Consider the following 12,212-nt stretch of genomic DNA (forward strand, 5'->3'; position numbering starts at 1 on the left):
GAATATATAATCAAAGTTTAGTAGATTAAACTAAATATCCTTCAGATTAGCTCCTTCTATTTGCTTCCATATTTCTCATAATAAACTATTTATTACTCTCCTGACTGTCCAGTCATAACAACCCCACTCCACCATTTTATTCTTCAACAAATGTCTCTTCCATATGCATACTTCCTGCTAGCCACCTTGCCTCGATTTAGCTTCAAGGCCTCCTCTTGTTTCTCTTGAATATGGCCTCAAAACTGGTCTGCCTTCATTACACTACAATTTTCCTCCACATCTTCGTATCTTCATTATGTCACTCTTCTATACAAGGCTAAGAGAGGCTGACTTTCCTCTAGGCAGAGTAGAAACACCTCAGGAACAGCTGGGACAATCAGTAAAGATCTTAGAAGGGTCATGCCTACTGGTAGTAGGGTTAAATTAATGCCAGAATAAACCACCTAGGAGTATGGTCTCGAGTCCCATATAACAAAGATTAAAAAACAAGCCTCAAAAGGATCCACCTTATAGTAAGTAACTTAATGACCTGCCAAAACAAATTTTAACAGTCTTCCAAGGAAAACAACAAAATCCAAATGCCTAACAATGTAACATTCATAATGTTCAGCATTAGGTAAAAAATTACCAGAAACACAAAGAATTAAGCAAATTTTATCCATTATCGGTTGGAAAAGGAGTGAACAGAAACAGGCCCAGTAATGACAAAGATGACAAAATTAGTGAGCAACAATTTAGAAACAGCTATTATTAATATGCTCAAAGATTTCAAAGGAAAACATAGCGATAAAAAGAGAAACAGAAAATATTGCTGTGTTTATAAAACCCTAATAGAACTAGAGTACAATATCTAAAGGAAAAAAGTTCACTGGATCACATGAACAGATGAGTCATTCTCCAGAAGGACAGAACAGTAGACTTGAAGACACAGCAATGCAAACGATCTAAAATGAGGTACAGAGAAAAGAAAAAACAACTGGGAAAAAATGAACAGATCATCAGTGACTTTGTGTCACAATATCAAGCAGTTTGATATACATGCAGTTGGAGTCACAGAAGAGACAGGTAAGAGCAGAAAGACTATGTGAAGAAATAATGGCCACATTTTTCCAAATTTAATTAAAACTATAAATGCATAGTTCAAAGAAGTCGAACAACTTGAAGCAGGATAAACCCAAAGAAAACCCAAAGAAAAATCATAAAAGCGGAGAGGAAAAAAAAAGACATTTTACATTTAGGGAACAAAGACAAGAATGATCTCGTCAGAAGCAATGCAAGATAGGTGACAAGGGAAGGTCATTAAAGTGCATATAGAAGTCAACTCAGAATTCAGTACCAGTGAAAACACTTTTCAAAAAAGGTGAAATAAAGACTTTTTCGGACAAGCAAAAACCGTAACTATTCATTGCCCCCTGAACTACAGTACAAAAAATGTTAGTTATTCAGGCAGAAAGGATACAAGATGGAAACTTCAATCTACAAAAAGAAATTCAAGTACTAGAAATGGTAAATTTGTGTGTAAATATATAAGCCTTTTATTCTCATAATTTATTTAACTTATAACTGTTTAAAGCAAAAATAATGCACATAATATGTAGGTATAAAAGGCATGGCAACAATAATACATAGGATGGAAGGAAGAAATGGAAGAATACTATTGTAGGACTGTCACTATATGAAATAGTATAATGTTATTTGAAGATAGGTTGTGATAAGTTTAAAATGCATAATGCAAACTATTAGTACATGCAGACCCAGAGAGAGGTCCCAGGACTGAAAACCTACCTCCACAAGTGGGAAGCAGGGAAAGACCACAGGGCTGGCCACTCTAGTTTGACAATTCATAGAGATTTTTAAGGGAAACTTACATACCTTGGGCAGCAGCAAGACGGAATGCACCCCTGTGCTGCTTGGCAGGAGCCAGAGAATTATATAAAACAAGATGGGAGAGTATCGGGTACAGGTAAATGCTTTACACACTTGACCAGGTAAGGACAAGGGCCTGTTCCAGGAACCAGCACATTGCAGGAAGCAGGGAGGGGTGCTAATTTATGTCAGAATGAGTATGGATTACAACCAGACAGTCTCTAAAGGGGGATTGCAGTAAGCAATCTCCGTTCTGGCCCAGGTCCAGCTTGTGGATCTGGCAGCTGTTAATTCATGGAACAGTCTTTCTTCCACACAAACAGAGCAAACAATGAGAAAAATGAGAGGTATAGCTACTAAATCAATAGTGGAATTAAAATGGAATTCTAAAAACAACAAAACTTAATTCAAAAGAGGGAAGGAATGAGGAAAAAAGGAACAACTTTAAAATGGAACAAACAGAAAACAAATAGGAGTACAGTAGATTCAATCAAACTGATAATTACAGCAAATGTAAATGGTCTAAATACCCCCATTAGAAAGTAGAGCTGGTCAGACTGGATTAAAAAAAAATCTAACTATAAGCTATCTATAAGACATGTCCTTTAAATATTCAAATAAGTTAGGATGAAAAATTCTATAATACTAATTCTATACAAACTCTTTCCAAAAATAGAGAAGGGGATACTTTACAACTCATTTTATGAAGTCAGCATTACCCCAATACCAAAATCAAGCAGAGACAATGCAAAAAAAAAAGAAAAGAAAAAAGTAGTAACCAATGGTTCTCATGAATCGTGTACACAGACACACACACACACACACACACACACACACACACTACATAGCAAATCATATCTGAAATATATAAAAAGAATAACACATTGTGATCAAATGGAGATGTCCCCAGAAATGCAAAGTTGGTTTAAAATTCAAAAATAAATCAACAGAATTGGAGAATAGGCATTTGGCAAAATTCAACACAATTCAACAAAATTCAACAAAACCTCTTATCCAACTAGGAACAGAAGGATGCTTTCTCAATTTAAAAAAAGGCATTCTCAAGTAACTTAATGGTAAAAGGCTACAACTTTTCTCCTAATAATGAAAATATGACAGGGATGCTTATTCTTACCACTTTTATTAAAAAATATACTGAGATCCTATCCCATTCAGTAAGGCAAACAAACAAACAAAGAAACCACAAATAAAACACATCCATATTGAAAGGGAATATGTAAAAATGTCTCCATTTGCAGACAACATTATAGTTTATGTAGAGAATTCTAAGAAAGCTACAAGAAAGTTAATAAAACTAAGTAAGTTAAGCAAAGTTGCAGAATACAAGGTCAATATAATGAGAAATCAATTTCATTTCTATATACTAACAAACAGCTGGAAAATGAAATTAAATAAGCAATGCCATTTAGAGTGTCAGAACAAAATAAAAATTTAAGATTAAATTTAGTAAAATCTGTGTAAGAAATATATAATAAAAATTACTGTGTTGAGAAATTAAAGAAGACCTAAATAAATGGAGAGGTATATCATGTTCACAGATTATTAGACTCAATAGTCTTAAAATGTCAATTCTCTACTGAGTATGTGTAATTCCATTCAAAATTCCAGCATTCCTTTTTGGTATAAACTAACAAGTTGATTCTAAAATTTACAACAAAATATGGAACGTCTAGAATGGCCAACATAATTTTTGAAAAAGGACAACAAAGTCAGAGAATTTACATTACCTGATTTCAAGATTTACTGTAGCATTACATTAACCAAGACAATGTAGTATTCTTTATCTTTTTTTATTATTAAATTTATTGGGGTAACATTGGTTAATAACATATTAAGTTCAGGTGTGCAACTTTATCGTGCAACTTATTTATCCTCTATTGTGTTTTCACCACATGAAGTCTAGTCTCCTTCCATCGTCTGGTATTGGCCTCCTTTAACTTCTGTCCTCTCCCACCCACTTTCCCCTTCCTCTCTGGTAACCACCACTCTAAGGCAATGTAGTACTTATGTAAAGACAGACTTAGGGATTAAAGGAACAGAATAGAGTCTAGAAATAAACCTGTACTAATATAATCAAGTGATTTTTCAATGAAATTACCAAGGTAATTCAATAGGGTGAAAGATAGTGTTTTCAACAAATGGTGCAGGAGTAACTAAATGTTCAATTGAAAAAAAAAAAAAAAAACCTGGACCCTAACCTCATTTCATACTCAAAATTTAACTATAAAATGGACCACCAACATAAATGTAAAAGCAAAAACTATAAACTTTTAAAAGACAACAAAGGAAAATATCTTTGTGATCTTGAGGTATGCAAAGATTTCTTAGAAACGACACAAAAAACATGAACTATAAAAGCAAAAAATTGAAAAACAAGACTCCACCAAAATTTTAAAATTGTTGCTCCTCGGAAGATACCATTAAGAAGATGAAAAGGCAAGTCAGAGTCTGGGAGAAAATATTTGCAACCCATTTATCTAAAAAAGGCTTTACATCTAGAATACATGAACAACATTCACAACTCAATAGTAAGACAAATTTAAAAATGAGCAAATGATTTAACAGACAACTTAAAATAAGATTTAGAAATGCCCAGTAAGCACATGAAAAGATGCTCCATATCACTAACCCTCAGGGAAAAATAAATTGAAATCACAAAGAAGTATCAGTGCATACCTACTAGAATGGCTAAAATAAAAGCACTGACGTTACCAAGTAATGATATCGTAGAGTAGTTGCCAGCAAACTAAGGCTGACAGGCCAATTCTAGCCACTGCCTCCACCTGGTTTTTAAAAATAAAGTTTTATTGGGACACAACAATCACATTTGCTTTTATGTATCATCTATGGCTGCTTTACCACTACAACAGCAGAGTATTTGCAGCTCAGCAATAAAAATGAATGAACTACTGACACATATCACAATGTGGATAAATCTCAAAAACATTTTGTTGCATAAAAAAGCTAGATACCAAAGACACAGATTAATCTATAAGAAATACTAGAATAAGCAGATTTTATCTATTACGACAGAAAGCAGATCAGTTGTTGCCTAGAGCCAAGGGTGAAAGGTGGTGAATTCTGTGTACGAGGGATCTTTGCAGGGATAATAAAAATGCTCTATAACTTGATTGTACTGGTGGTTACATGAGTGTATATATTTGTGAAAACCAAACGTACGCTTAAAATGACTACATTTTATTGTATCTTTTAAAAATATCTCAATAAAGCTGAATAAAAAAATGGGGGGAAAAATCTTAGGTTTAGATGGGTTTCAGAATTTTTTGGAGTTTTAGTTAAGTAGTACTGTGCATTTATTGTATGTTACATAACACCCCCAACTGGTTATACAGCAGTGCCCCATCCTTAAGTAACATTAATACATTTTCAGCAAACATAAATATTTATAAACTAAGTGAGAGAAGTTTAGAAATAGCTACACAGGTCAGGTTTTGTGAACCAATGAGTTTTAGAAGCAAAGTTTAGAAAAAACTTTGGGTGTTCAGAGTTTCTCTGATTTGTTGCAAATGAGGGCTTATAGGTCTTCACTTGTGTTTGTACACCCTGCATGTCCCAAGCGCCCCTCCTGTGCCAGGTACTGTTGTCTGCTGCTTGCAGGGTATAAAAACACAAACAACTCTGTCCTTGCCCTGTGGAGACAGGAAGACATGTGTGACACGGTTTCTGCTGACCAGGGGCTCACACAGTACAGTGAGTCAGGCACAAGACAAGGAAAAGCACACAAGGCAGAGTTTGATACTGTGATCTAAAGGATGAAGAAATTAATTCAGTCGGTCTCTGAGGAGACCAGGCTGGAAAGAGAGGCCAGAGTTTCATCATGGCAGTCTTATACACTGGATTAAGGTGTTTGCATTTTATCCTGTAAGTAAATAGCACATCAATATTTATTAAACTGGACTCACCAGTGATGCTCTCCGAGTCTGTGTGATTGCTACTCATGAGGTTTTCTTCACCTGTTGGTGATGTAAAAATGGCATCCTGGGATTGATTCATGCAGGATCCTTTCTGGCTTTGGTTGAGGACAGCTTTGGTATGAATTAGAGTGAAGGAAATCCATCAAGCCATTCAATAAAAAAATGGATCTGGTCGTATGGGTAGTTGCTTTTAAACAGATTTTTTTCTGATGAGTCAAATGACATCTGCGGCAACGAGTGTTCTCAGGCGATTATCATACCTTGGACATTCATGACCTAAAACAAAGAGCACATCAGGTGACTATGAAATTCACATGCTCTTTCATAACAGCAGTCCAATTACCTGCAATGTCTGTCATTAAGAATGTTTTCCTATTGATACATACAACATGGGTAAATCTCAACATAACTATGCTGGATGAAAGAAGTCAGACAAAAAAAAAGTACATAGTTTATGATTCCATTTATACAAAGTTCTAGAAAATGTAAACTTATCTATAGTGACTTATCTATAGAAAGATCAGTGGCGGCCTAGGGTTGGGGGAGGGCTTACCGAAGGGCAGGGGAAACGTTTTGGGGATGACAAATACGTTCGTCATTTTGATTGTGGTGATGGTTTCACAAGTGTATAAATATGTCAAAACTTACCAAATTGTACACTTAATTATGTGCAACCTAATGTATGTTAGTCAATAAAGCTGTTTAAAAATTTTTTAAAGATAATCGGCTATTGAAAGTAAAATAATAAAATATTATGAGGTCTATAACACATGTTGAAGTAGAATGTGCTACAAAAATAGCACAAAGGCCAGGAGGTGAAAAATGGGAATATACTGCAGTAAAGCTTTTATGTCGTGTGACATAGTAAAATAATGCTTGAAGGCAAACTGTGGTAACTTAAAGCTATATACTATAAACCCTAAAGCAACCCATAAAATAACTCAAGAATTACAGATAATAAACCAACAAAGGAGATGAAATGGAATGATATGAAACAGGCTTTCTCAACCGTGGCACTACTGACATTTTGGGTCAGATAACACTTTGTTGTGTGCTTTGTAGGATATTCACTATCTGACTCTTTACAGAAAAAGTTTGCCAGTTCCTGATCTAGCAATAAAATAATTTAGACATCAAACAACCACCTGTCTAACGCAATGATTTCGTAGATCAACTTCTTAAACAGGGTTCCCCTTACATTTAGACACGTGTAATTAGATCACCACCTCTAGAAGAATTTCAGTAAAATAAAGAAGAGACTTCTACTTTTTACACCTACAACTATATTTAAAGTTATTTTCAATTTCTAAGAAAGCATTTTTTAAAAAAGTAATGTCACAAATTTGCTTGTGAAGAAGGAAAAGAGAAGGGAGGGAAAAGGGAGGTGGAAGAGGATTAACAGGGACAGAGTAAAAGCCAGGTGCCTCTCACACTGGTCCAAATTGGTTCTTAAATAGAACTGTGGTTCTTAATCATACTTTAAGCAAAGATCATTGTGAAAATTTAATGATAACATTGGGACCTTCTGCTTGACTGCTACACACCAGCTGATTTAATCTTATATTTACATTACCATTATTATTATTATTATTATTATTATTATTTAATACATATATCACACAGGAACACACAAAACTATATATCATTTTCAACTATGGACTCCAGATCTTTGCTCTAGAGAACTGCTTCTTAATCAGTTCTGGAGGTTATGTTAATGGTTTGGTCTTAAGTTTTGCACACAAGAAGAGAGAAAACCAAGTTGACACAGAACTAAGACCATTTCCAGAGGTATGCAGGAAGAATCTAGACCTTCAGGGCAACCCGAGAACCTGCCTAACCTGCAGACTGTGCGCCATATCAGGGATGATCTGGAAATGGCATGTTCTTCCTGGTGACTCTTGAGAACTAAATAAACCCTTTGGATATGCCCTGGTTTAGATCTGAGCTCCTCAGCAGGTTAGTCTGGGACAGCAACGGTGGGCACAGAACAATGTCTGTACCTTGGCATTAGGCAAGCCTGAATTTTCAACTTGTTTACTGGTTTTTTGGCTCTGAGCACATTATTGAACAGTTCTTCATTATCAAGATAGGAGTTACAATTAACTACTCGTTATAGGGAGGGTTGTGTACGAGGATTAAATAAAAAATAGAAATTGCTAGCCTGGTACCTGACATACAGTAGACACTAAAATGCTTGTTCCCTTCAGCTTTCCCACTTTGCTTGGGCCTGAAGAAAAGATGATGTCTTCTGCCTAATATTTCTTAAGTTTCTGGTTCAACAGCCAAATCTGAGCAGAGAATGGCTACCCTGTTTGAGTATGGAATAGATGTTGCCTAAAGATTACTTCTGAAAAATCTTCATATAGAAAGAGATAAGAGCTGAGAAACTGTGCTTCTGGCAATAAAGAGACAAGTGCCATGAGCAGGACTACCGAGGGAGATTACTATTGGAGCTCATTTCTACATGAATTCTGGGGAAGGACTGTTTATGATAAAAACTCTTAACTATAACTAGTACTTTGATCCACAGCATAGTGGCTGTATTAGTTTACTGCTACTGCTGCAGCAAACTACCACAAATTTAGTGGCTTAAAACACCACCAATTTATTATCTTACAGTTCTGGATGTCAAGGGAGGAAATGATCTCAATGGACCAAAACCGAGGTGTTGGCAGGGCTGTGCTTCCTCTGGAGGCTCAAGGGGAGAATCCATTTCCTGTCTTTTCTAGCTTCTAGAGCTACAGCCCGGGTTCAGGGCCCCTTCCTCCATCAACAAAGCCAGCAGCCTCTTCAAGTCCCTCTTTCTGCTTCTATGTCACATCACCTTAGGCCAAATCTCCCTCTAACAAGGAAACCTCCCTCTTACAAGGAAACCTGTGATTACATTCAAGGCTCAAATGGGATAATAAAGAATATTCTCCATATCTCAAAAGCCTTAATTTAGTCTCTTCTGCAAAATCCCTTCTGCCATGTAAGGTAATATTCACAGGTTCCAGGGATTAGGATCTGGGTACACTTGAGGGCCATTATTCAGCCTGCCACAGTGGAGAATAATATGGATTCTGGAGCTATATGATGATATTTGAACTTCAACTCCACCACTTACTAGTTGTATGACCTTGGACAAATGGCTTCACCTTCTTTTTTCATCTGTAAAATGGGCCTAATGACAAAGTCTACTCCATGGGATTGCTATGGGTATTAAGTGAGTTATGAGAAGAAAACAGTAGCACCTACCTCAGAAGGTCCCTGGGGGAATTACATGAGTTAATACCCATAAAGCTCTTAAAACAAGGCCTTAGAATACAGTAAATGCTACGCAAATATCAGTTATTATTATATCATCACCAAATAGTACTATTACCATTATTATTATTGTTATTGTACCTTCCACAAAGTTGAGCAAAATGTACACCCTGTTCTTGACTGCTTAATGGAATCTCCTCTCAACATAAGTCACATTTACTTTCTGCCCTCTGACAAGTAATATTAGTTTAGCGCCATTAATCATTTTCTTTCTACCTCTCTGATGTAGGAAGAAAGAGAAAGCTTGCAGAATCAGAATCCTAAATGTAGTAGAAACTACTCTTTGGCAAGCACAAACAACACATTTTCAGTGCCCTTCCTAGTTTGTACCCACATATTCTTAGCACTTCCTTGAGTATCATCTACTTTCTATGCTGGATCTCTGTTCACTCTTTTTAGGAACAACTTTGCAGCTTTTCTTTATAAAACAATCAACCAAGCATGCATTTTTAACAAGAAGCCAGCCTTTGTAATTCATGCACATCCAGGAAAAAATAAAGCAAAATAGCCAAGTGACATTTTAATAAGGATGAGACTTAAAAAGAACCACCAAACATTCCATTGATATAAATACTGCTGGCAGAAAACAACATGGTTTATGACTTAGTTTAGCCTAGCCATGGAAATTAATGGTCAACAGTGAGTGCCTAAATATAGGCCCTGGGCCTTAAAAAAATCTTGCTACTTCCTTAAAACAGGATACTCTGGCCAAAACAGCCTCATAGAAAAGGTTAGGACAATTCAGGGACACTTCATCTTGACAGGCGTGCAGAGGCATAATTACAGTAAATGTAATGATTTAATGAAACATTTAAGTTGGAAATATATTTTAAAATTTTCTCGTACTTTGGGAATTAATTTAAAATACATGTTGGCTACATATCTGCATGCTGAAGAAGGAACAGTGCCCATCACGAACTCCACCAGCAACTCTTTAAAAAGGCAGTGGCAGCCCTAATCCAGGCAAAAGATAAACGGTGTAATTTAAACATAAAAGTACCATGTCCCTACATGAAATAATAGAGCCTGACAGAGATTTACCAATTTTAAGGCATCTGGCTACACCAAAGATAAGATTTGCAAAAAAAACACACACAAAAAAACCACATTAAGTTTAAAATGAGATATTGAACCACAAAAGACTATTTGATGGCTTCAGTGTTAAGAGCTGAGAAAAACAAGGGGTGGTGGTGGTGGCATCACCACCAAAATTCAACCCGGCCAGTGAGCAGGTGACCTGACAAAGGAAGAGACCCCACACCAACACGGAGAGCAGCACACTCACGTGCCACAGTGTATTACACAGGCTGTATTCAGCACAGCTATTCTACCAGTAATTCTAAAGTTCACCCCGAGGAAATAGGATTTGTGCTCAGCAAATATTTGGGCCTCTTTTTCAGTGCCATTCAATGTAAAGATCAGTAAGGTTTTCAGAATATGAAATATATGGAGGCAATTCTACTTTCAAACAGGTTGGATTCCAAAAGGCAGTTAAATCCGTTAGTTTAGAAGTCCAAAACCATGAGTGAGATTTAGGCTCATAGCATCCGCATTTCCTCTTAGCTATTTTGGATATTTTTTAAAAACTGCCCTGTTTTATTTACTATGAACATTTGCTGAGGTGGGCAACCCCTCCTTGACACAATCTCTATCAACAGAAGGGAGGGAACCTCTGGCAGCTGAGGAATCCACACCAGGGTTTACCTTCAGATTAGAAAGGCCTTGAACCCACAGGGCCATCTGCAGATTTTGATAAATTTCCACAGCTGCACTTTCATTCACCATGTTTAGCCTTAAGTTCTTAAACTCCTAACTTGAACCTGAATTAACCTTTGACTAAATAGGTATCCCACTCTAACAACGATCCTCTGCCATTCACATTTCTTCGCCTTTGGCTCACTCATAATCTTTCTTATTGTTCAATCATTGTTTTAATATGTGTAATTTTCTTACTTTCAATTTCTTACACTAGCTCTACTTTTGTAGAAACCAATTTATCATAGCACTGCTTTTAGGGACAAAATGAGGTTTCTAATATTTATAAAATACCTCAAAACTATACACATATAAACCAAACATGCTATCGATAACAGTAACGGCTGAGTTAAAAGTGACCATCTGGCGATGATCAGCAGAGCTGCATCCCTTAGTCTGCAGCATCCTTTGTCCCTATCCAGAGAGTTCATACATTACAAGTTTTAAGCAGATGAGTGTGTGTCTCAAAACGGGTAAGAAAGTAAATCTACCACGCAACGTGAAGTCTTTTTGTCCTATACACAGAGGGTGCCAAAAAATGTATACACATTTTAAGAAAGGAAAAAACTTATTAAAATTGCAATACTCAATATATACTGATAACAACAGATGAATCCAAGTCACACATACATTTTTTTGGCACCCCCGGTATTTGGAGATGTAATTGTAAATGTTTGCATCTGGCATCTGGTTTCAAGTCAAGTATTAAAGAAGGTTTAAAGCAAATTTTAGCCTGATGTCTTGTTTGCAAAGATAAATAATTTACATTCTTTGAAGTAATCTAGCCCAAACTACTGAAGTGTAAAGAGATACTGTTTCTCTCTACTTTCCTCAACAAATAGTGAGTGGGTGGGTGCTAACAGTACTACTATCTGTGATTCAGCCGGGTCTTGAAATCACTAAAAACTAAAACCACTACAGAAACAGAAACACTGAAGAGGTTTTCTAGGCAAGGAACCACTTGTGAATCAGTGATTAATTTTACAGAAAAGCAGCTACATTATATAATTGTGGTTATATATTCCATATTTTACCTTTTATAAGATTATGGTCATATTCCATATTTTACCTTTTATAAGATTAAGCAAATAATCCAAAAGCAAAAGGATATTAGGACTTTTTCCAAAAAAGGAAGGTCTAGTCATTATCAGAAGCCATGCTGTACCATATTTCACATCTATATCCTCATCAAAGTACAATGACAGTCATCGAAACATGACTCCAATCATGAGGAAAATATTAATTCACGCATTCATAACTACTCTTTAAGAAGTTAGGGAAGCAGGATTTAACATAAAATATTAAAAGAAAATACTTTACGGTGCTTAA

General features: G+C 36.0%; 1 protein-coding gene across 3 annotated transcripts in view; it reads right to left on the reverse strand.

Annotated features, from left to right (window-relative positions):
* Window positions 1-12,212, reverse strand: part of TRAK2 (trafficking kinesin protein 2) — a 56,256-nt gene that overhangs the window by 30,883 nt on the left and 13,161 nt on the right. For all 3 annotated transcript variants that reach the window (XM_074340039.1, XM_074340038.1, XM_074340044.1), the window contains one exon: window positions 5,811-6,098. In XM_074340039.1, coding sequence (XP_074196140.1) covers window positions 5,811-5,901 — 91 coding nt within the window. In that variant the 5' untranslated portion in view covers window positions 5,902-6,098. The remainder of the gene's footprint in view (window positions 1-5,810; window positions 6,099-12,212) is intronic.

Source organism: Rhinolophus sinicus, linkage group LG01 (genome assembly GCF_036562045.2).
Source record: "Rhinolophus sinicus isolate RSC01 linkage group LG01, ASM3656204v1, whole genome shotgun sequence".
In the NCBI taxonomy this organism is placed as follows: Eukaryota; Metazoa; Chordata; class Mammalia; order Chiroptera; family Rhinolophidae; genus Rhinolophus; species Rhinolophus sinicus.